Source organism: Lissotriton vulgaris, chromosome 1_1, assembly GCF_964263255.1.
Source record: "Lissotriton vulgaris chromosome 1_1, aLisVul1.2, whole genome shotgun sequence".
NCBI classification, from domain to species: Eukaryota; Metazoa; Chordata; class Amphibia; order Caudata; family Salamandridae; genus Lissotriton; species Lissotriton vulgaris.
In genome coordinates, this window is record NC_141685.1 from 2,131,042,734 (window position 1) to 2,131,068,128 (window position 25,395).

General features: G+C 42.2%; 1 protein-coding gene across 2 annotated transcripts in view; it reads left to right on the plus strand.

Moving 5' to 3' along the window:
* The window catches only part of PTPRR (protein tyrosine phosphatase receptor type R), a 945,480-nt gene that overhangs the window by 680,149 nt on the left and 239,936 nt on the right, over positions 1-25,395 (plus strand). For both annotated transcript variants that reach the window (XM_086921858.1, XM_086921867.1), the window contains one exon: positions 14,006-14,090. In XM_086921858.1, coding sequence (XP_086777984.1) covers positions 14,006-14,090 — 85 coding nt within the window. The remainder of the gene's footprint in view (positions 1-14,005; positions 14,091-25,395) is intronic.

Genomic DNA, 25,395 nt, shown 5'->3' on the forward strand with positions numbered 1-25,395 from the left:
GTCACGTGCCATATAGATGGAAGTATTCAAAGTCATTCCTCGTTGAATGAATATGCAAAATATGTAGCAACAGCTTCCAACATGAAATCACTGTCATCATCCGAAAACAGTTCAGCCATCCAATTAAGCAATGGGAAAGAACATACGTGCTCCTCCAGTACTGAATCCTCTAGCATCATCAGAGGACAACTCAGTGGGTTCTCGAGAACGCTTTGTGCCAGAAAGTCATGCGCTGCTGCGAATATGTCCCACTGACCCATTAGTCCATGCATCGCTGCCACAGCCATAACCCTTTCGCCAGAACAGACCAACTCATGAGCCACTACGGGGGACATCAGCTGATCAAAGTCGACGTCAGGAGAAGTCGGTAAACAGAGACACAAATCAATGGCCCAGTCGAAATCACAGCTCAGGCAATGAAACACAGGCTGGACACAGGTGAAATAGGAAAATCTGATAGATAATCCAAAAGCCGTGCTTAAAGTCGCAAGCGGCAGGGATCCATAATAATCAAGCATCCGGTTGCGAAACGGCATCAGTAGGTGCTGTGCGTTTCCTTGCGCAGGATGGGCATCCATGTTTTATGAAATAAAATATCACCAGAACGCCTGCAGCCAAAGCCAGCAAAACAGGAAATCCGCCAAACAGACTAGCGAATATAGAATGAAAGAACGCAGGGATGATACCAAATACTTTTTCAAATGTAGTCACAAGACCACTGCTAACCATTTTAAAAAAATGAGCGAGGTTGGATGTGGAGGAGGCATTAAAGATTTGATGAACTAGCTCGCAAAAATGAAACGGCAAATCAGTACTTAAAAGAGCTTGTACTTCTGTGCGTGTGTTTGCTATGTGAAGGACATAAGTTTCACGGGCAGGGCTCTTATACGGCCTAAACCATTGAATTCAGCTCTCAAGGTTGGTATTCTCGGCCAAATTAAAACTTCTGAATTCCCATGCGTGGGTGGATACAACACATTCTTACAGCAAACGACCCTTTCAGACACTGTAACCACATATCCGATTCCAGCCTCTAACCCACAACAAAACTCGTTATTTAAAAGTAAATAACTACCGTTGGACAACAACGTGAACGTGGGAACTATTGCAGGAACTGGGGTCCCTTTCAAAACACAGGCCAAATTCGGTTTGTCCTGATTGCAAGAACCATGCAACTGGATGTGTCTGCAAATAAGTGAGCGGTCTGGGGACTGTGTACATTCTTCACCATTCAGATTCACTTCATTCCCATCCTTAAGGCATCTGTAAGTGTATGGTAAAGACCATGTCTCATGGAGGAAAGCACTGCCTAATGGTTCATATCGCCCAATGGCAATATATTTCATACAATTTGTAAATTTATACAAAGCAAAAGGTAACGTTATAACACCATGAATAAGCCATGTTGCTGCAGTTACTTCAGCCACCGAAAATGGCAGGGATTCTAATTTTTCAATATGTAACATAGAAAATGTAGCATCTCTCATTGACAACATGCGCTGTTTTTCAGTCAAATTAAACGGGGCAAATAATGATGATATGTTCAAAAAAGTCCATGGCACTCGACCAGACTTAAGAGTCTGTAGTGTCCACGCAAACTGCATCACAGAACGCAATTGATTTTGACCATGATACAACACGGATACTTCATCATGTACTATGTCGACAACAGAAGACACAATATTATTTAAAGTGTAAATTCGGGAAGAAAGCGTGTTAATGCTGTTATCAACCACTGCAAGCACTTTTTCCAAATTAGCTTGATCAATAGCCCTTAGGCGTTTAGCAGCCTCAACCTGGTTAACTTTCCAAATTTCATTGTAAATTGCATACAGGAATCGCTTAGATCTACCTTTAGCAGGGCCTTTTATAAAATCGTTTAAATCCACATTATCATGTAATTGAGACAAATGTAGTTTAACTGCAGCTAAAGTTGAATGCTGTAACCAATTTTGACACAGCTTACCCACAGAATAAGTCGTGACAGAATAGTCTCCCTCAAAACGTGGATCGGGCCTGAGTTTTGTGAATCCCTCAGCCAAACCCATAAAACGGCGCTGGCAAGAATCAGCACTTTTTTGCCATACCAGCCAACCCTTGGAATCCAAACTGGAAATGTCAAAGGATGAATTGTGTAAAAGAGTTTGCAACTCTTGAATGGAGGAATCAGTGAAATTACCCCAACCTGTATATTCATTTAAATCTGGGATGGTCGGTGTATTTAATTTTTTAGAAGTAGCCAATCCAAAGCATGTTGTCTGGAAAATGGTAGAATTTAAAAACAACATGTGATTCGGGATGAGACATGCACGGTGCAAAGCCTCAGTGCCTTGTACCTGCCAATCTTTGGTACCCCAAACCGATTTAAGGTCAATTGTTCCTTTCCAGAACTCGTAGCCATCTACAGCCAACCTGTCTAAAAAGGACTTCGAATACAGCAATTTTGTATCGGTAAGTCTAACTTTGGAAATGGGCTTTTGTGTCATTTTAAAATAAAATGACTCGGGATTAGACTGATCAAAGTCTGTAAAATATGTATATTTTTTCAGAAATGTATTGGAACTGCCACTGAATGGAGCAGGGCATGTTCCCATTGTGTATAATTCACAGCAACCCTCCTGGAATTTGTCTTATGTAAAAAATGATTACCATAGTGTTGAAAACAAAACAAATCACCATAATTAATAGAATCAGTATACAGATCCTCAGCATCGAAGGCAGCATAATACTTCAAATCCGAGAATAATGCTTCTACGGCCTGAATATCCCAATCATCAGAACGTACATTTTGTTTAATCACATCTCCCATGTTTACTCTAAGCACATTTGGAACATTAATCACTTCAGTAGGCCCATGTATCTGAAACCTAACCGCATCCCACACAATCCCATCAAGGACAGGCCATGCTGTAATGTTAACTGCCTTTAAGTTTCGTTTCTGTCTGAGCGCAGAATGTGAAGAGGAGAGAGGGTTCAATGTTCCATTAAGGTACCGAATTCCTGTTCTTTCTTTAACGTAGTGACCATCGATCAGGCGGAAAAAATAAAACACAAAACCAATTGACATAAAAAGATAGAATGAAAATAGGATCAACCAAATGTATGTCCAAGGCGGAATTAAAAAATGTTTTTTGAACAACGTGGCATATCTTGCAATGTTTGTGGGTTTCTTTGATGTTTCCGAAACAGAGTCAAAAGAGAATCTGGACTGGCCTGCCAAACGGGTCTGCAAATCAGGCATCGATAAATCAGCAGGATAAGTGTAGGTTAGCTCATCAATGTTAGTATCAGGAATAGTATTTAATAAAGGTCTGGATATGGCAGGCATCTCGAGGGACACCTCCTGTTCTGCACCAGATGTAATAGCCAGCACAGAGTGCCTCACCATGGAAGGACAGGATACAGCCGGTGTCATGCTATGAAGAATCGGCCACCCTGTGTGTCTTGACATTGTCAATAGAAATAAATCAGTTTTCCTTACGACCTGGAAGTGGTGGTAAAATGACTGTTCTTGTGCCCTTCACTCCAAGGACTCGGACTGGTGCTCGATATGAGGGACCAAACTCTTTCTTGTTATCGATCTTCTTTCGAACCAGTTCTCCAACTTGGGGTAGCCAGCCAACTACCGGGATCTGCAACGCATCATCCGATGTGGAGGGCAAATGTTCCTTTGCAAGACTGTCTCTGGTCTTTTGTAGATTCTGTAAAACATTGCAATGTTCATCTACGTCAAAGGCCCCGGCCTGGGCCTTGTAGTCCGGCCCATCAAGGTCAGGTACATACATCTTGATACCAAAGAGCATTTCGTATGGGGTCCGCCCACCCAGAGACCTTCTAGGGAGATTATTAAGCGCACGCTGCACGCCTATGAGGTGGGCTAGCCAGTTTCTACCAGTGACTATAACTCGGGCTGTCAAAGATTGCTTTAAGTCGCGGTTCATTCGTTCTACTACACTATTACCCTCGGGTCTGTAGGGGCTTGAAAATTTGACTTGGACTCCCAACGAAACCACAGCAGCCTTATATGCCTTAGAGGCGAAAGCCGGACCCTGGTCCGAATGGAAAGTACCACAGGCAAAAATTCCCACAAAGACACGCAAATCCTTAATGACAGTCCGTGAATCAGCGCTTCGATGCGGCCATACCCATACAAAGCGTGTGCATGAATCAACTGCTACTAAGATGTACTTAAACGCAGTATCAGAAGAAAAAGGACCGCAGTGATCCAAATAAACGCAACCAAGCGGTTTATTAGAGATGTACAACTGTGTCTGAGGCGGACGCGCAGCAGTAGAAGGCTTAATCTGCTGGCAAATGTCACATTGAAGAACATATTCACGCGTCTGTTTGTACAGACCCCGCCACCAGAATCTCTGTTGTAGCTGAGTTACAGTGGCCGAGACGCCCGCATGCGCAGACGCCACACCTTCATGTGCCGCTGTAATCAAAGCAGCTCTGCGATCCGAGTCGGGAACTAAACGTTCGCCAACATCAGGGATTTTCACATAAGGAACCTTATCGGGACTTAAGTGGTATGTGTATTTAGAAGGGAATCCCGCAGGATATTTACCTCCCTTCTCCGTTGCAGCTACAGCTGCCAAGATGTCATCATCGATTTTGCTTTTGGACCTCGTGACTGCTGCAACTAAGTATTTTGATACCGCTGACTTCGCTGCTTCATCAGCAAGCGAGTTGCCAACAGCGTGAACCCCCACGCGCTGATGACCGAGAGTATGAATCACAAACACGAGTGGCAGCTTCTCTTTAAGTTCCGCCACTCGGACCCAGATAGTTTTATGTTTTATTGTGCTACCTTTGGAGTCACGAAAATCATTCTGAATCCAAAAGAACAAGTTTTCATTGTAAGACTGGACACAGTAGTAAGAATCACTTACGATTAAAGTCGTCACACTAGGATCTGCGTACTCCAATGCAAGCATCAGAGCACGAAGCTCTGCCAATTGAGCGGTGCAGTCTCCAAGCGTCTGCGTGTGCACGACACTGGACTTGAACTCATCGTTCACCATGGCACCGACCACAATGGCGCAAGCGGAAACGTAGGCATGTTTAGAGCCATGCGCAACCTGCGCCGAACCATCAGTGTAAATGATGCAATGGAAATCCTCCAACGGCCGCATTGCTAATGGAGCAGGATGAACAAACTCATACTGTAAATACTCCTGGGACCGTAAGGTGGCGTCAAAAATAAACGTGACATCCTGGGACGTCAAGGACGCAGCCCATTGAATCCACCGAGGGTGCAAAGCTTTGGAATTAGGTACACTGGCTTTCGTAACCGCCTCTAAGGCAGGGCACGGGGTAACAACCAACATGCGCTTTCCCTGTGACAGGGCACGTTCCTTAAGAATTGCCATCTGCACAGCCGTTAAAACTTTCTCCACAGTGGAAAAACGCAATTCAGCCGAAGTGTACAAGTGTGACTTGTAAGCAACAGGTACTGTATCTCCTTCATTAAAAGTCAGGTACGTGAAACCCACCGCCCCAGGGATAATTCTTATCACCAGGTTGGTCTGGTTATCACGAGTCTGTAAGTATTCAGAAGCGAGCAAATCAGCCTGCAAAGACTGCAGAATGGCCGAATGCTCAGGCAGCCAGCATGATTTGGAAAAAGATGGTTGTATCAAAGCATACAAAGGCTTGATACGCTGGGCATATTCCGGAATGTAAGTCCTCCCGAAATTCAGAAAACCCAGAAGAGATTGTAATTTTTTCAGTGTTGTCAGAGAGCACAACTGTGCACATTTCTCCAGGAAATGGGGTGCTAAACCCTTCCCTTCATGGTTAAGCTCGTAACCTAGAAACAACACTGTGTACTCTGCAATGTGCGACTTTGCAAAGTTAAACTTGTAACCTACGTCAGCAAAGCTATTTACTCGACACAGATGCTCCCAAAGATCGTCGTCTGTGAGATGAATGTCATCCACATACGAACAAGCAACTGGGTCGAAGCTCTCCAAAAGAGAGACTATGCGCGCGGAAAAAACTCCCGGACTGTTCTTGTAGCCCATTGGGAGTCGTTTAAACCTTTTTTGCACTCCGGCGCACATAAAACTGGTCCATTGGGAACTTAGACCATCTAATCTATGTGCATGAAAACCATTGGAAATGTCAAGCGTGGTTTTAAACCGTTTACGCTCAAGACTATTCACTAACGCAGAGCCGTGCGTATTCTGTACTGCACAGTTACGGCAATGCGAGTTCAAATGCCTATAATCCAAAACCAAACGATATGACCCGTCCGGTTTGTTCACAGTAAAAAGGGGGTTATTCATCGGTGACACACACGTTTCAATTACACCTTGATATTCCAATTGTTCAAGGATAGCCGCGACTGAAGCTTTCGCTGCACGCCGTATGGGATATTGGGGTTGAGGCTGTGGCTGTGACCGTAAAGGAATCTCATGGCTTGGTGACAATTTATCCCAGCCACACTGATTGCGGTACACAGCCGGCGCAAGCGCCAGAGCCCACTCTTCTGCAAAATGCAGCGCCTCCACCCTCGGCACAGTGTGCGCGAAGCTGGGCAGGATTACCTCCTCCCCTCGCGGAGCTGCGAGAACAAAAGGTGGGGGCCAGTCAGCCTCCGAAAGCAAAATGTCATACGTAGACGAGAGATTTTCCCAAAATACCCCTTTTACAGTTCGCTGCATGTCACCTTCAATTAACAGGACAATTTCAAAAAGTCTTTCAGGGGGAGCAACATGCGTATCTGCAGTTTCAATCACAACAAAAGTTTCAGTCGCTGTCACCTTCAACAGTGGACGGAGGGCCTCTCTCACTATGGTAATCTCTGCAGCGCTGTCCAGCAAGGTCAGAGCCCACGTCAGATTCCGAAGCCGCGTTCTCACTATCTGGGGCATAACGATGCGCGGTCAGGGCAGCGACTTTCTTCGTGGCAAACTGAGGTCTCTTGGGCGTAGAGCCTTCCTGCTGATCTCCACTGGAACGCGGGTGGGGCTGACCGCGTCCTTGCTGGCCACCCCAGCCCTTGCCGCCCCCTCCACCACCGGTTGACGGAGCCGATGAGTCCTGAAAGGAACGAGGAGAGCGTTGTTCAGAAGCCTGAAACCTCTCAGGCGATTTAATCATCGCGCGGTCGCGCAAATCATAAACACGATCCGACTGCGCAGGCAATGGAGACGCAGGAGTAGAAACCTGTGTTTGTTGTTGTTGTTGCTTACCCTGATTCTGTTTTTTAGGCCAATTTTGTTTCTTGGACTTTTGTTGACTACCAGTTTCCGATGTCTGACTCTGGGGCTGTTTCTTCTCTTTATCAGGAAAAGTTTTAACCCCTTTGGAATTGCGGCCCACCATCGCGTAAGCATGCACAATAATCTTTGCTAACTGTCGGGGTCGATCGGGCTCGGGAACCAACGCTAACGCGTTAGCAACTTGAAAGTTCACTGCATCCCCCTTGACATTCGCAAGGATCACACCGCAAACCACTTCAAAAGAGCCACACAGGCGCATGCCCAATTCAACAGCCGCCTCCGGTCCATGTTCATCCTGAACACGTTTAGGACCCCACCTAGGTTGGTCACAGACGGGGAGCCATAGCACCTCGAATAGACCGCTGCAAAAGTTTCCCCCCAGGTTTCACAGTCAGCAAGGTCAGGAGCCAGATCCTTCAGTAAACTCAGTGTAAGAATCCGGTGCTTATCACCCGGACTCGTATTAGGAAACACAGCCTCCAGCTGGCCGAATTTCTCAGCAAGCCAGAACGGAAAATCGTCCTTTTCTAAGGGCTTTTTACCCATCACGGAATTAACCATGACCGGGTTGATTTTCAGACCAGCATGTTCTGCTCGAAGCTGTGCGCCTCTAGGGGCCGCTTCCTGAACATTACGTCCAATGTAATGAACAAGCGCTCTAATCACTCCCACCGCGACTTCATGAAGCTGCCGCAGTTCGCCCACGTTACAAGCGTTACGTCTAGGGTGAGGAGTAAATCCACCCAAAGCAGGCCAACTAGTGCCCGCAATGGACAAAGGACCTAACCTCGGAGCGGTCATAGCGTGCGGTAGGGCGCCACCAAACCAAACTCCATGCTGCCAAGCGTCAATAGGAACCTCCAGTGCTCTGTACGGAGCGTACGCTGCCGGTACATCTGAAGCAGTGTATGTGTGGAACACACCAGAATTAGCGTCCACCGCCGGAAATGTCACCCGCGAATAAAACAGTTCGTACGGGTAAGCATGTTCCGCGCTCACCACCAGAACCACAGCCAAGCCATCCAAAGGAACATCATACATCCGCAAATGGTCACGCACCGCAATGCGACTATGCTGCGGGATGTCCACGGCTTGAGCCATGTCAGCACAGGAATTAGAAAAAACAAATTATACTTTGTAGCACAACTGGGTAGTAATTCAAAGAAACCGTTTTAGATAGATTCAAGCTTGAAAATTACCTATTTCAAAAATAGGTAGGTTTTTCCGACACTGCCGTTTTCCGGAAACGGGAATGTAGGCGTTAAGGTTTGAATGATATACTACTCGAGTGTCATGTTATAGGGCCAACCAACGTATGGGCGCCATGTCGCAGGGTTTCCGTTCTCTCACAGAACTGTGCTCAGAGACCTAGAACCTGGGTGAGTCAGGGTGACCCACAACTCACCTAAGTTTCAGAAATCCCCTTACCAGGCTAGCTACAGTATCTCATCGGCAGTGAAGACTTCCCGATGTCTTAGACAATCCAGAACATGAACTTAGAATACCTCAGGTATCGTGGAACACATGAACACTCTTTCGTTATATTATCATTCCAAACCGAAACTGGGAGGCAATGAGAACACGTGCAAGTTTGAAATGTTTATTTTTTCAATGCAACATTCTCAAACGCAGTATCTTGTATAATACCAACATACATATTATAAAAATCAGAGTCAGCAGCATAGTCACTAATCCATAATAAGCAAACTGTGATAACATATTATGATGCAAAATCTATAGAATTCTGTATCACCTATATTTCGCGCACCCTAATTAGCATATTATATTATATCTAAGAAGGTCTCATTTGGGCTTTAGCTGGGCGAACCCATACCTCAAATTCTCAGTAGTAGGAGATCACATCAACAGCTACCAGCTCTCAGCATGTCCAGCATCAAGTGTGTTTTTCAATTCCCTGTAACTGTATCTTGAACTCACGTAAAGCCCAAAGTTGGCACAAACATTATTTGTGTTATGACTAACGTAGTGCGAGGATCAGGCCTACAATAACCTTGTGTTAGAGTGTGCAGCTCTCAGTGTGCAGACAGTTGTACCAAGTGTCCCAGGCACGACTGATACCAGTACAATAATATATTATTCTGAAGTAAATCACATCTTTCTTCTAGGTTAAAAGCTGTAATAACAATTAGGTGTCGTGTGCAAACCGAAGCAGAAAGAAAAGATGGCGTTTAAACTTTTAACAAGCACATGCTAACTTAACACAACCTATGGAAACGTAATAACCATATGACAATATGTTCTAGGGGGATGGTATAGTTTCTTGCTTTCCAGGTTTTTACACTAATTTCCCTTTTTCCACACTTATTCCCCCCTTTTTGTACATTGTTTTCTCCACACCAAATGTTCAGCTAGTCTGTTTTCAGTGTTTAGTAGTTTCATTTACGTGTTGCACATCAATTCCGTGCATTAAAAAGTACGCGCAGCGTTCTTTTGACAACGCGCCAGACACGGATGGTTTCGCTCACAAGCTGGCTTTTGCTGTTTTATCACGGTGAGTCATTTGCTCGATTTGCCCTCCTCCTGCTAATTTCCCTCAGGACTTTGATTTGTGTACATTTTGTTGAACCTGTTATTTAGATCCAGCGGCTAACATGACCCTATCATTACTTTTCCCAGAGTGTAACATTGGTTACCTGCTGACCGTGCCGTTTAAAGGTATCGGTCTGTTTATTCCTGGTTCCGGGGTTCTTGGGATTTTTTTGTACACTGTAGCATGGCATGTTCCGGTGCACTTTTAACTTGCTTATGCACTTAGGTAACTTCTGCGATTCTCACGCATCAAAGATACTAGTTGTCCCGTTTTTCTTTCGTAGCACGTTTCGATTCTCCTTTGTTTTCTCTGAGTGGTCACTTTTAAGGATGGGTTGTGTGTAGCCTACCACTTTCAATTTTTTCATTTTTTTATGTTGGCGGATATGGCTCTAGGTTCATTAAAGATCGCATTACACTCTGTTAAGTTTCCTTTTCACTTTTATGATTAACCATTGGATGTCCAGCTCACTCTTGAGTTTGAACTTGAAGACTTTTCCATATGTATCTACTGTATGCAACTGATTTTAGCAGTTTTGTTTGTAGAAACCCCTGATGAAGGGCAATTGTGAATGCCAGCAATGCATTGGGATCGGCCGTATTGATTAACCATCATATGTTATAATTGAATTCTGTGTCATAAAGATCATTTCCCTGTCGAGATGCTTTTTCATCTGAACATTAAAACGACTGAGCAAGATTCAGTGGGCTAGTGATCATTTTGCCATGGACATTGTCACTGTGTTATTGATTACGCACAGTTTTTGAATTATGGTTACACTTTGTTGAAATTTTTTTCACTTTCTGCTGTTAATATTGTCCACACTTCTACAGTGGTTTATAGCAGTGCATCCAGTGTCTGGGGCACACGTCCTAGTTTTCTTTTTACTTTTAGAAATATGGAATTTTCTTGCTTTACCATCCTGTGCATCTGCCTGCCTGTGGAATCAACATCTGATTTAGACTGACTGCTAAGTTGTTTGTGCATTCACTCTAGACAGTCACACAAAGGAAGCTGAGGTGTGCCCTGAATATCCTGATGGCCCATCACCAATCTGATGGGCCTTCCGGAGCAAGGGTGGTAGGAGGAGTCGCTGAGACCTGAGTAGGTCAGTGACTAGCCTCTCATATTGCTGTATTCACCCCCTGTGGTGTGTCTGAAGCAAAGAAAGGGGAAGACAGAACTTGTGCACTACAAAGACTATCTTTTGAAATATGCCTACTTCAAAGGCCAAAAGGGGTATACGTATTGGACCTAAAAGTAACCACAGACCTTTAGAGCACTTCAGGATCAAGTGGAGACTCTGCCAAGAGGAAGAGCTAGGGGGCTGTCAAGAGGAGTTCTGCCCCTTTGCTGTGTTGCTTTGCTGGGTTGGCCTGCTGGGGCTGCTTCTGTCTTGGAGAGGACAAAGGCTGGACTTTGCTATTTGTATCCTGCTTTAGAAGATTCTAACAAGGCTTGTGTGTGCTTGCCTCCTGATAATAGCAGGGTGAGGCCTGTCTATTCATAGTGACCTCAGAAAGAGAAGAATTTTGTTTCCTGGGGTCTCAGTAGCCATCATGGTAACAGCTCAGTGGGAGGAGGAGCTAGTCCTAGAACCAGTTTGGTGTAGATTGGGTGGGAACTGTGCATTTTCATAAACACACCCCTGATTGGCAACCATCCCATGTCTAGAGGTATAAAGGTTGTGCCATCTTGGATTTTACCTAAAACAGTGCTCTGTGGGCTACTTTGCAGTAATTCAAATAGTATGTACCACAAACATGAGAGGGTTGACCTTCGGAACGTTTTCCTAATTGATTAGAGAGTGTCCAGGAGTCACCACTTTCTGGCTAGTGAAGTTCACAACGGTTGCACCTCACCCATAGCTCATCCGAGCACCCTACAAAACTGTGGAAAACAGAAGAAGGCTGGACATGCTGTTTGACACCTCTGTGGAGGCCTGAAGAATGGACTGCCTCCCACACTACCCAGGACTACAAAGTGGACTTCAAGGTTTAGTTTGCTGATTTTTGTGCAGCTACAGGGGCACACAAAGCTTCAATGGACATTTTAACAGAAGTGCCCAACTGACCAGTAGCCATTGGATTTTAGCCTCTTCTGTAATTATCCCTAGCCCCAAAGTGCTGTGCCAGCGGGACTCGTTGCAAAGTTTGCTCAAATTTGAAGGGACTTTGTAAGATCTAGCTTTAGGCTTGCCCCATTGGAGAATATTGAGCTCCATAAAATACTAAGTTCAAAGGTAGACATCTTCACTGGGTAAGGGTGTGAAAAGTGCTTGCATGAGGACTTCATCTGCTGAAATTTTTGAATTCCTCCTGCTCTGAGCTTTTTCCACACAAACCAGCAACTTCAGCAGGACTTTGTTCAATTGCTATCCATCTTCATGAGCACTTAATCAGATACAGCCTCTGACCTTGTCCCACTGAAGGATTTTAAAATTAATTACAGAGACTAAGGACCTGATTACGACTGCATGTCCGATAACTAGATTAGGAGTGGGGCGGTCGGACTGCCTCAACTCTGCCAACACTGACTGGACCATGGATCCCATGACGGTGGCGATCTGCAAAGATGTGGCGTATGGCGGTGGTAATGAGACAGACACCGGCCTCGGGGTTCAATAAATTGCCTTTCCGACAACCTTTTCATGACAGGAACCCCATAATGAAAAGGGTGTTGGAAACACAAAGAAAGGGCCCAAAACAGTGCCCCCGGGTGACTTTACCTGGGGCGGGTGGGATTTTGCATGGGGGCACATGTTGTGCCCCCTATGCATTCACTGTTGTGCCTGTACTCTGTGCCATGTACAACATGGTAACAGTGTGCGCATGACAGTGCAGGTGCAGCACAGTGGTGCCATTGGTTTTAAGCTCACATAGTGAGCCTGAGCATGCCACCGCTTTCAGACTGCAGCGGTCGCAACTGTCATGTCATAATATGTGGTCGGGATGCCGCTAGCTTGACGCTGGTCTCCCGACCAACGACACTGTGCATGGTGGTCTGACCGCCAGGTTCGTAATGAGGCCCTAAGTCAGAAGGAAAAATCTATGACCATGATGCCATGTATGGTGAATTGAAACTGCGCTCCATCGTAGTCAGCCTGAAATCGTATCTTGGTTCCAGTCAGGCATGCACAGTGACTACTGGTTGGTGCTTTACTATTCTTGGTGCGTTCTGCATTGATTCTTTAAAACAAATACAAATCTACATATTGTTATAAATTGGTGGTAGGATTTTAGTGTGTTGTGTTTTGAATATTTAACTATTTTGTTACTGCTAAATACTTCACACATTTCACCAAGGGATTGAGTCCAGGTATAAATTGTTGAAACTATGTTTTACCCTGATAAGTTTGTGGTCTTATTCCTTGTGTTGTACTAACATCTACCCTAATTTATAACTCACATTCTAACAAGAATCTACCATGTGTGCCCAATAATTTTAAACAAAGTTAAATGTAGGCATGGAAAAACAGCTGCAAAAAACAGCGGCAGATCAAAGCCTAAATTCTAGCTGTACTCCTTGGGGCCACTATGTATCTATAAGGCTATAGATGGAAATGTATGTGTGTATATGAAGATAAGGGTAGAGTGATCTTCACAGGCTAAATGCCTCTTCAGGCCCCACTTTATATTTTGTTTTTTAGATATCACAGATACAATACTATTTAAGTGATTACAATTAAGTCTTGATGAAAAAAAGAAAATCTTGTTTACAAACAATAATAATATTGTACCACAGTGCCAGGAGAGAGACCTCCTCCTTTATATTATATGCTTATTATTGACCTGGGTATCCCATGTGATTCAAGAGAAGACCTTTGGACTGTACTGTGAATCTCCAGCAATATACAATTTTAGTGGCCACGAAGGGCACAAAAAATGATAGTTTTGTAAAGTTATTTTGAAAGTCTTAAGTCTCAATCTCTTGATTAGTGTAATTTTGCAAATAGTTTCAGAATTGCAATTTACTACTGTTGCTGATGCATTCATATGCCAATAAACAGCTGTTTTCCTACTCTTTCTGATATCCAGTAAGATGCCTATCACTACCTCACCTGTGTTCACAGGGTACCCCTTACTTTGTATTGGCCACATGGCTATATATGATCATTGTATGTTTAGTGTTTATTGCTTACAGTGGGATGGATAAATGAGTAAAGATGATGTAAGATCGAAAACTATGGAAATATTCATATTATGTTTATTTTTTCTTCCAGGAAATACCAATGAATTTTTTGGATCCCAAAGAGCTAGACATCCCTAGTCATGGAACTAAAAACCGGTATAAGACAATTTTACCAAGTAAGTTTTAAGGGAATACCATTATTTTGTAAATTTTTTGTATCTATAGGTTTGATTTACTCCAACTTGTGAATTTGGACTAATAGTGTTTGATACACAGCGACAGAGCAGACATATGGTTTAAACAGCTCCTGAACTAGGATAAACCTGAATGCAGATTTAGGGTTGCTATACCTGAGGGAAGTAGAATGAACCTCCAATGGCAAGGTGACTGGTTGTTGTATATATCTTCATAGTAATTATGATTTGGCAAGTGGACAGCCAAGAAATACTTACACAACAGTATTAACACCTTAGCTGCGTGTAAACATTTCTCCCCAGTGCTGCGCTGTCCATTAGAACTAGTGCTGAATGGACGTTCAATGGTCGTGCGCAGCACTGGGGAGGTAGCACTGCTGACGACCATTGGCCGTCAGCAGCACTTAAGGGGTTAATTATAGACATTCAGCCTGTAATGTTAAAATTATTTGCCTAGTGATTGAATAAATAGTGACATTCATATGCATAATCTGCATTTCTATGACTGCTTATGTCCTATCTTTTCTATAGCTATAGCAACATCATACTATGTGTCATCGACTTCTTGAAAAAAATTAATTTGCAGGTAGTACATTTTCTCAATTTAGCTACACATATGTTGAGGAAAGTTTGTGAAGGTACATTTTCTTCTGTGAGTAAAAGTGGGGCAGGCGGTAATTGTCCAAGAAAATTGTAATCAAGACTTTAGTCCATATTTCAGTAGATTTTGAATAAGGTTATTGCTGAGATCAAGACAATGAAAGTTGAGTCATTGAAAGAATGGTCACTGTAATTACTCAGTTATTAATCTGCACACTTAGCCTTTCATCACACTTCTTATTTTGTTCCTTGACGATTAACTTGAGTTAACAAGCAGCAAGATCTATTTGTGGCTTCTTCATTTGATTAGGATGCCACCATTAAGGGAATGTTATATTTGTATTTGCTGTTTAAGCTGCAACTCTTACTCCAGTTGCTCCTACCTCAATCTCTTAATTATAACATAGCAGTAGACATGTATTTCTTTATTTTACAAACATGCACAGAATTTCTGGCACAGTGAGAAATCTACGTAGATCTTTGTTATATGGTGTTAAGATTGCTTGCAAGCTGCTAACAGTCACATGCATCAAGGTAGGATTTTGCTAGTCCTTAAATGCGATAATTAAGGAATCGCAATTAAGGACTCGCAAAAGCCTATGCATGTAGGAATCGCTGTAAAAATAGCGATTCCTACACATTCCTTATTTGTGAGTCGCAAATAAGGAATGGCTTCCCATTCATTCCTACGGGCCTACAGTCCCATAGGAATGAACGGGAAATTGCATGCACAATTTGCGAGTACCAATAGGTCCTCGCAAATTGCACGTGCAATTTCACGGTGCAAGAGTGTCAAAAGGACACCCTGTTGCACCCCTGAAATTGATCTTTGCACATATGTTGCGCATACACATGCCCTGAGGGCATGTGTGTGTGCATATGAAACTTTGAAAAATGCATTTTTCAAAGTGTCTGCAAATTACCATGAAGTTCATCTTCAAGGTAATTTGCGCCTTCTATTAGCGAAATTGCAGATTTTTTTACTTTAATGCATTGCATGTAAGGAATCTCAATTTGCGATTCCTTAAATGCAATCGCAATTTAAGTAATCACAATTTAGAGATTACTTGAATTGCGATTTTTGCATTTGGGATGATGCATCCCAAATTCGAAAATACAGGTTGCAAAGGGGCAGATTCTGAGAATCTGCCCTTTTGCGACCGGTTTTTCTTTTGATGCATGTGCCTGTTAGTCACTAAATTATCACCAGCAATAAAGATCTGGGAGTGCAAACCTAGAAGCAGATTTTAGCTGGCATCATTTATAGTTTGGTGGAAGGAGAACCATTGCACATCTATAATTCCCTTGCCCCTCTGAGCTCACAATTTCTCCCCCATCATCTAGAGGTAGGGGAACCTCTCATTAGCCATCAGTGGGAACCTGTGACTTACACCAGCAGTCAATCAAAGACACACCTGATAACACTGGATTCTTATCTAACTTTTCATCTTATCTTACAAATTTATAAGAATCCTCTCCTTGGCCGACTGGACCTTTTTATCTGCTTAGAAGTGTAAAGGGGAGAAATCATTCTATTCGTAATTTTACAATTGACGAAAACAATTCCAATTTAAAGGACCACTGAATATGAAATTAAGGTTTGGGGAATGTATTACAAAGCCAGAAATAAATGAACATACAAGCACCTCAACACGACGTTAAGAACATAATCATACGCAGGAGTCTCATCCAAATCAGAATAAGGAGAATCATTAGTTCTAAAAGCATCAGGCATCCAATAATTTCTCCAATCTTTTAGTTTTCATCAGCCTAGAAAAGAAAAGTAGTTAATCTATCCCTACTCAGCCGCTAAAGTGACATCCCTACTTAGCATCATTCCCAGTTAAAGAGAGAAAAGGTGTCAGTAGTGAGAACTTCCTAAGAGGTGCACTGACTTGCATGGTTCGATAGCCAAAGCTATTGAGCTCATTCTAAGGTGCTCCTTCCTACCCAAGTCTCTCTCATTTCCCTTCCTCTCTCCGAATCTACCCAAGACTGCCTAACAACTGCTCAAGACTGCCTACCAAATGCTCAAGACTGATCTCCAGCCTTTGGGGCACCCTCCCTAATACAAAATCCACAAACAGTAGAACACATCCTTTTACACGCCCCTTCTGACAGGTCTTCCTCCTCTACTTTTCCATCAAAACTCCAACTTCGTCCAAAAACCTTTGATATGTCCTTGGGTCTCAGTCCCCTTCTCCGCTGAAAGTATTATATCTGCATTTCAGTACACTCCTATGGCACTTCTTGTACCATCCTAACTCCTTCAACAAAAGGATTATTCTGCCTAACAAGATGTATGTCCTTGCACCTGCAACAAGAAGCATGTGAACGAAACAACCTTGCACGCACACAAAATCTCCTGTCTCCCTTCGACTGTGATATTATAAAAATAGTTTATACCTAGGCAACTAAACGGTCCTGAGAGGATAACAGGTACTGGAGAACATTGATTTGTTGTAGTCAAATAGTAAATCACCTGCAGTAGTGCACATAGAATTATTGACAATAAGTAAGTGTATTATTCATGATTGATTTATTAAAAAAGTATATAAACAATATTTAATTAAGTCCTTGACACAATTAAAAAACATATAATTACTTTCTCCTAATTATTACAAATAGCATTATTACACATAACAATATTGTAAATCACAACAATTTCAATTTATACACATAATATTTTAAAAAAATTGAGTAAAAAAGACCAAACAAGTGGAGTTATTAATTTGTCTCTACGCGCGTTTCGGCGTATTCACGCCTTCTTCTGGAGAACCACTTGGTGTATTCTAAAAAAGAATAAAACATATTTACATCTGTGTATAGATCGCATTATTACAATTTATGTGCACTACAGTTACAGACTACAAGCTCCATTTGTACTCATCATGAGGCTATATAATATAATGTTTCGAAAGCTGGCTGCTAGAATTTATAATACAGATATTATTCACTTTGTAAATATACAACGGTTCTATTATTGCATTCCTACCAATTAGATGTGTCTAAAGACATCAAAGTTTTTTGTTAGTCCCTATATAGTTCTAGCACATCTGATTCAAGGTCCTGATAAGTTATCTTCTAATATAGCTACAGATTTTCAATTAGATTCAGTAGAGTTCTAGTACATGTGGTTCAAGGTCCTGAAAAGATATACTCAACTCTAACTGCAAATTTTCAATTTCACAACATTTTTTATATAAAGATCTTACCCCGGTTAGAAGTGCTTACGGATAAAGCTGGATCAAAATCCTATCTTTGTTTAGGGGTGTTAAGGAATAGTGTCGTGTCCTTCAATTGAAAATAGACAGGGAGAAGAAAAGTAAAGTTATGATATTCAGACTGAAGAGTATGTGCATGTATACATGTACTATTTTGTGGGCCAAACCATAGTGTTTGTAATTGCCTTAAGTAATGGCAATCCAAATCTATAATTGCTTTCTTTGTGTAACTTGGATCATCTTTCTTGATATATTGCTCTGCTGAATTATATGGTTTATAAAAAGATTGAGCTGCAAAGAATGATAAACTAATGTTAGGCTATATAATAGGATGTTTAGATTCTTAGATGTTACCTTATATCTTGTGGTTTCTACCCTGATTGATACTAACCGTGGTTTATGTCGAAATCTACCAAAGATGATGATGCTTCTCTTGTTGAGCGTGATCAAAAAAATCGCAATTGAATTTGGTTGAGGATGCACCTATACAGACAGGAAATGGTGAAGCTCAAGTCATGAACATAGTTCAAATCGATACACCTGATAAAAGGGTTCTTTTTTATAGTGGAATTTATAGAGGGGAGAGGTTTTCCACGACAGTACCTTAGATTTCGGAAGTTCGGTGTTCTCAAATGTAGGTAGGCAGGGGTATTGATGACCTCCTATTCCTTGATAAGATATCTAGATAGGACAAAGAGAACCAAGGATCATTGTAATTATATACCTAGCTCTTCGCATGCTAAGTTCTCTGTATTTTTATAGGGAGTGGGGAGGCATGGCAATGTCTCTAGCTTGATTTTTGTAACAGTTATTAGGTGTTTGTAGACTATTGAATGACCTCCTGTGATCTCAGCGTTTAATTTTTGCAGGGAGTAGGGAGGCATGGCAATGTCTCTAGCTCGATTTTTGTAACAGTTATTAGGTGTTTATAGACTATTAAATGACCTGTAATCTCAGCGTTTGATATGGAGGTCTAATGTCAGGACATAGTTATCAAGTGTATACATGCTTAGACATCCTTTACTGCCTTAGCTTTCTAGAGAATTCCAGGTACAGCTGGGATATATTATTTCTAATTAGATGTTCGATTCTTTTCTATTTTATGTCTGCACTTCCTAACTAGCCTCACAGAAACATAGAATCTCGGCATTTAGAAAAGGTTCTAGCGTGCAGGTTGACTTAACTGATGTGTCCGTGATTAAGCATACTTTGCTGTCTTTGCTTTCTTACTTCTAATTAAATGTTGGACACTGTTCTATGTTAATCCGTTATTTATATCTGCGCCTCCTAGCTGGTCTTTCATAATTGCGGCGTTTAGAAAACGTTGTAGCCTGAAGGTTAAATTAACTAATGTATCGTGCGTGCCTCACTGCCTTTGCTTTTTTTTTTGACAGCTATCGGGACCAGCAAATAAACAGCCTCTCGTAAAATGCTAGCTCCTATCTATTTTAAGCGGCTATTGCTGTCTACTCGTCCCATAAACATGGGACTGCACATTCTCTTACCCGTTCGCGTGTGATTGCGTGTCCTCAAATGGGGTTCTGCTGCGGTATCTAGTTCGCTATCGCATCTGTCTTTTTTATGTGTGAGAAAAGGCGCGAGTCTTAAGTTAATTGGTTACCCCGCTTCTTCAATTAAGTGCATTATAGTTACGGAGGCTTGTAGGTGACAAGAAGGCGAAGCCCTGATATAAAAATAGTTGATGGACTGCATTGGTGGCCATATTAAAGCGAGTGGTGTTTCACTTCTATAGAGAGAGAAAAGAGATCGTATTTACCGTTTCTATTGCGTTTTCTTTCATTTTAATTTATTATGTTTATTGTATGATGAACCAATATATGCATTCCAATACCTAATTAAATTATTATGAAGCACTATAAGGTTGTTTCTATTTTGTTTTTCTATGGCATTAGATGCAGGATCGTATATATTCTGGGTTTATTTTAACTTTCACAATTTATTGTTGCTCCTACTTAGTTGTCAAGAGAAATGAAGGTATTTTATTTTCTTGCTCATGGAGGTTTCCTGATGACCACTAGATTTTATTTATAAGAGTTCAATTACAGATATGTGCTATTTTAATTATAAGAGAATTCAGGTAATTATTGCGGGTCGACTGTGAGCCTTTCCCAGGAAATACATTTTAGGCCTACAATATTCAGCTAACATAAGAATTCACTAACTGGCCGTCTCTTAAACATGTATGCTGCAGGCCTTTACACATTTAAATTGCACATTAGTGCATTACGTCTATAATCATTGAATGCATTACATCTTCTTAAATGAATAAGTAAACCTAAATGTGCAGACGTTAATATGGTGCACATTTGGATCTAATACATCACTTTATATGTGAACAAAATCTTTATGTATCATCGAAAAAACATTTTCTAAAAAACACCCCATTGAACCTCACAAATGACATGATCACATTTCTTTTCGCACTAATATATGCTGCATTAACCACATGGATGCTGCAGATATTCCTCTGCTGTGCTGAGCCATAATGTTAATGGATGTGGTCATGACGAGCTCAGCTCGTTATGAGCACACAAGAGGTGTACCCCATGACGAGCTGAGCTCATCATGAGCATTGAAGGGGTTAATATCACTTTTCTAATGACTACACGTTAATACATTCCTCTAGATATGCGGGTGCGGACTATCGGTGATTATGATGCACACCTACAAATTTCAGAATACCATGACTCTCCATCAGTTCCCTCCTTTGATAACTAGTGTCATCACTCCTTTACACAACACAAATTCCTTGGAGAGAGAACCGACCTAAACAGAACTTGTTGCCGTCCTTTCTCTTCTGCGTCTTTCCATATTCTTAATGCTCTGATAGTGACTGTCCTGCAGTCTTTCTATCCTCCTCTCCTGTGCTCTGAGTGATCTCTCAGTTCTGTTGGTTTTATACCACTTGTAAGCTCTACCAAAACCCCACAAACCAATAACACAAGCAACAACTATGATGAGAGGTTTCAAGACATAACCAAGAAACCCTCTTTCCAAATTCGCAAACCAACTCCCCACTTGGCCAACCCCTTTGCCAACTTTCTCCCAGACTCCTTCTTCAGTCAAATCCTCAATTTCATGATGAATTGTAGTAATGTTACTTATATATTTCTCCAGATCCTTTCTATTGTCTGGTATATAAGTACAACATTCCTAAACTTTCAACATTTTACAGACTCCGCCCTCTTTTGCTAAAAGGACATCTAAAGCAAGACGATTCTGCAAAACCATAGCTCTTATCGACAACATCTCTCCTTCCATCAACCCCAAAGACTTTGCTGTGTTCATGGACAACTCATCAACCCCAGTCGCCAGTCTTCTGATTTTCACATCATTCAAGATCACTCCCAAACTTGGTATCATTGCACCAAAAATATCTCCAACTATTGCTCCTGCACTTTCACCTCTTTTCACTCTTGAATGCTTGAAATCTTTGGGAAAATAATCATCAAAAAACATGTACCGTACCATTTTGCAGGCAATCCCATATAAGTATTTTTTCCACACACATAATACACAGTTGGTATCACTTGCACAGAACCTTGTAAAAAAAGTCCTTTGCGGAATCTTCCAAGATGAAAACATGATTACACGTTGTCTGTCCCACTGAAACATTCTCATAATAAATCTGATGACATCTTATACACAACTTCCCTCTCTGCTCCTTATCTAGTGCTATAGGGCCATAACTCCCTTTTGACTTATGCAATCTCTCTTCATCGGTCCAATCTACCTTACCCTCTTCTGAATCTCGCAACTGTGTTAGTTTTCTATATCTATCTATTACCTGATCTACGAACTTCTTCACTACATCTGTTAATGAAAGGTCAGAGTATGTCTGTGAGCATACGCTGTATCTAATTCTAATGAAGGTATAAAATACTTTCTAAGTCTATCCTCTTGTTTGTAATAATCGTACTTATTCAAATACTTGTAAGCTGGTACTTCAGGAAGCACACCATCATAATTAGAAAAGAAATATTCAAACTGACCTCTTCCATAAAAGATACTAAGTAACAAGCTACATGAAATACCATACGTCAGTGGAAGGTGATGATATCGAAACCCACTTCCACCGAAACAGGTAACTGTACACACACATACCAATATTTTGCATCCATGGTGTCTATGTACTTGTATAACAACTTAGCATACACATTAAGCTTAAAATCACCTCTAGAAAGATCTACATGAAATCTACGACTTTCTTCTAGCAGCAAGGCTCTTTCAGCTCCTATGGTGACCTCTTTCTGGCTAGAAGTGGTAGGTGTAGGACTTGCCTAAACCACCACTGCCTGCTCATGTGGAACTAAATATGAAACTACGACTACTTGAATTATGAAAACTATCACTCCACCTACAAGTGTACCTATTACACATTTGGACCTTCGGCTTGGATCTCCAGCCTCCATGGTCTCAGAATAGCTCTCTAAGTTTCCATTTCCAGCGATGAATACTCAAGAGTCTCTTTTCCACCACCTGTTGCAGCTGAAACCAATTCAAAACGAAACTCCTCGAAAAGCCGGAAATCCCCCTTTTTATTCACAGTTCTTGTTCCTTATTTGCACAGTTCACAAATGGACTTCCTTAACCCTTCTCCTTCCTCTACGGAGAGTCCCTACATTTCTTCTGCTTCCACTTGGGTCCATTCACCCAAAATAGTCCAAAATAAAACTTGCTCCAATTATCTCTAGAACATGTTGCAAATGTTCAAGACGAAGACCAATCACTTCGTGGGACGGAGGTTTATAGCCAAATGTAGGAAACGTTAACCTGTGCAAAATCAGATGGCGAATTCAGCTCAACACCGGAGGATTCGGAACTATGATGGTCAGTACTCCTTCGATTTCAAGTTCTGGAACCAACACCACCTCTATTTTCTCATTAAGACTATTACTGACCACTGTCACTTTCCTCAGCTTCCCGGAACTCACCACTCCTGGCATTAGTCACAACGTACGTCCTCTCTGGAGTGTATCTCTGGCTAGACACTCTCGTCCGCTTTGATCTTCTCAGACCTCCTTGAGCTTTCCCTTCTTCGTCCTCCTCGGATTCAGAGTTCTTAGACACTGGGGCAAGATCTCTCTCCGGAGCTAACCTCAAATTTAGTCTTCTCCGTCTCTAAAGCCAAACTTCTTCTGTTATGTGGGCTCTTCGCTTTCTCCCTGTATACCCTGTGCACCACTTCCTTCTTCTGCTAAGTTCGATTCTGCACCACTCACAATGACACTTTCATTCTCTGAGTCAACGTTAGGGTTCTGATTGACATAACCCTCTTCAGCTTGTCCTGGTGCACAACCAGCTGCATCAGCAACCCTCACAGCTTGACTTGCCCTCTTGTGTCGCCCTGTCACATCGGCTGGATTTTCATTCACAAGAGGAGCTGTTTCTTCCAATGATGCTGGAACTCTGTGGGTATGGGAGGCATGCACCAAATTTGGCAATTCTTCACACTTCACTGCTGTGTTCGTTATAAGGATCACTTTGGTAAGGGCCTTTCCAATGGACATCCAGACAGTTCTTCCTCATGTGCTTCAGGACAAGCACATAATCACCAGGGCATAGGTTGTGGCACAGGTCACTCGAGGCTGGAACAGCTGCCGCTTGTACCTGATGAGACACAGAATGAACCACATCAGCGAGTCCCTTGCAATAATCAAGGATGAGATCATCTGTGATGTTTATTAAGGCTGTTGATGGCACTGCTGGTAACCTCATTGCCCTCCCCATTCACACGTGGGGGGAAAGACCTGTTTTCCTGTCAGGTGTACTGCAAAAACTCATCAGCACCAAAGGCAAAGCATCAGGCAACTTTAGAGCTGTAGATGAACACACTTTTGCCATTCTGACTTTCAAAGTCCCATTTATTTGCTCCACAATTCCAGAAACCTCTGGTCGATAGCTACGATGGAGTCTTTGGTCTACATTCAAAGCTGTGCAAAGCATCTTCATGATCTCGCTGTGGAAGAGCGTCCCTCTATCTGATTTTAAAGCGGTCGGAAACACAAATCTAAGTATCAAGTCCCTCAATAACAGCTTTGCTACTGTGAGAGTATCACACCTTTGTGTCGGGTAAGCCTCCACCCATCTTGAGAAAACACATACCACTACCAAAATGTACCTCAACACATTGCACCTAGGCATCTCAATGAAATTCAATTGCATTCTATTGAAAGGTCCTCCTGATCTCCCAATATGACTCAGAGTAACGACAGTTTTCTTTCCAGCATTCATTTGTTGGCAAGTGACACACCTCTGACACACTGCATCAGCAACTGTTTGAAACCATGGATTGTACGATGTCTGTCTGAACACTTGCATCATCGCATCTCTGCCTAAATGTACAGCACCATGAATTGCCTTGCCATCGGGTTGAACAGATCATCCGGTAACACTGCTCGACCATCATTCGAAACCCAAATGTCAACATCTCCTTTCTCACATCCAGACTTAAGCCACACATTCTTCTCCTGTTCAGAAACTGCATCCTGCAAGCGCTTGAGTTCATCCCAAGTGTCTGCCATGGCTAACATCATGTTGAGCTTGGTTCCTTCTTGGCTCTCTCCTGTGTAATCTCCAAGGAAAATACAACCTTGTTCAGCACAAAAACGTGCAACTTCATCAGCATATTTATTTTCAAGAGAGACAAAATCTGTCCCCCTGCCATGTGCAGCACATTTCACCACAGCAACTTCCCTTGGGCGCTGCAAGACTTCCAATAGTAGCCTCACAAACTCCCCATTCCTAATAGGTGATCCAGATGATGTCATGTAACCCCTCTGTAACCATTACTGTCCGAAGTCATGAAACACATCGAATCCATATCGGCTGTCGGTATAGATAGTGATTCGACTCTGATCAGCGGCCAGACAGGCATGAGTCAAGGCAATGATTTCAGCTACCTGTGCGGAGTATACTCCTTCTAGACAAGCAGCTTCAACCACTCCTGTGATGGTACATACAGCAAATGCTGCTCTCAACTGCCCGACACTGTCTCATAAACATGAACCATCAACAAAGAATATTTCATCAGGGTCAGACAGAGGTTCATCAACAATGTCAGGTCTTGGTTTGGTGCAGAATTCAGTCACATTGAGACAATCATGATCCTCAAAATCTTCATCAACTGTTCTTGGTAAAGGCATCAATGTAGCAGGATTTGAGACAGAGCACCTTTTTATGGTCACATTCTCTGATGCAAGTATGACTTGCTCGTATCACGTTAATCTGTTGTTCGTAAGATGCTGCATCTTAGTCCTTGTCATTAACAGTTCAATAGAATGCAGATCATATACAATCAAAGAATGTCCCATCACAATGCTTTCACATCTTTCAATACTGACACCCGTTGCAGCAACGGACTTGAGACATCCGGGTAATGCCGAAGCTACTGGTTCTAAAGTAGCTGAGAAGTAGGCAACTGGTCTACGGACACCTCCATG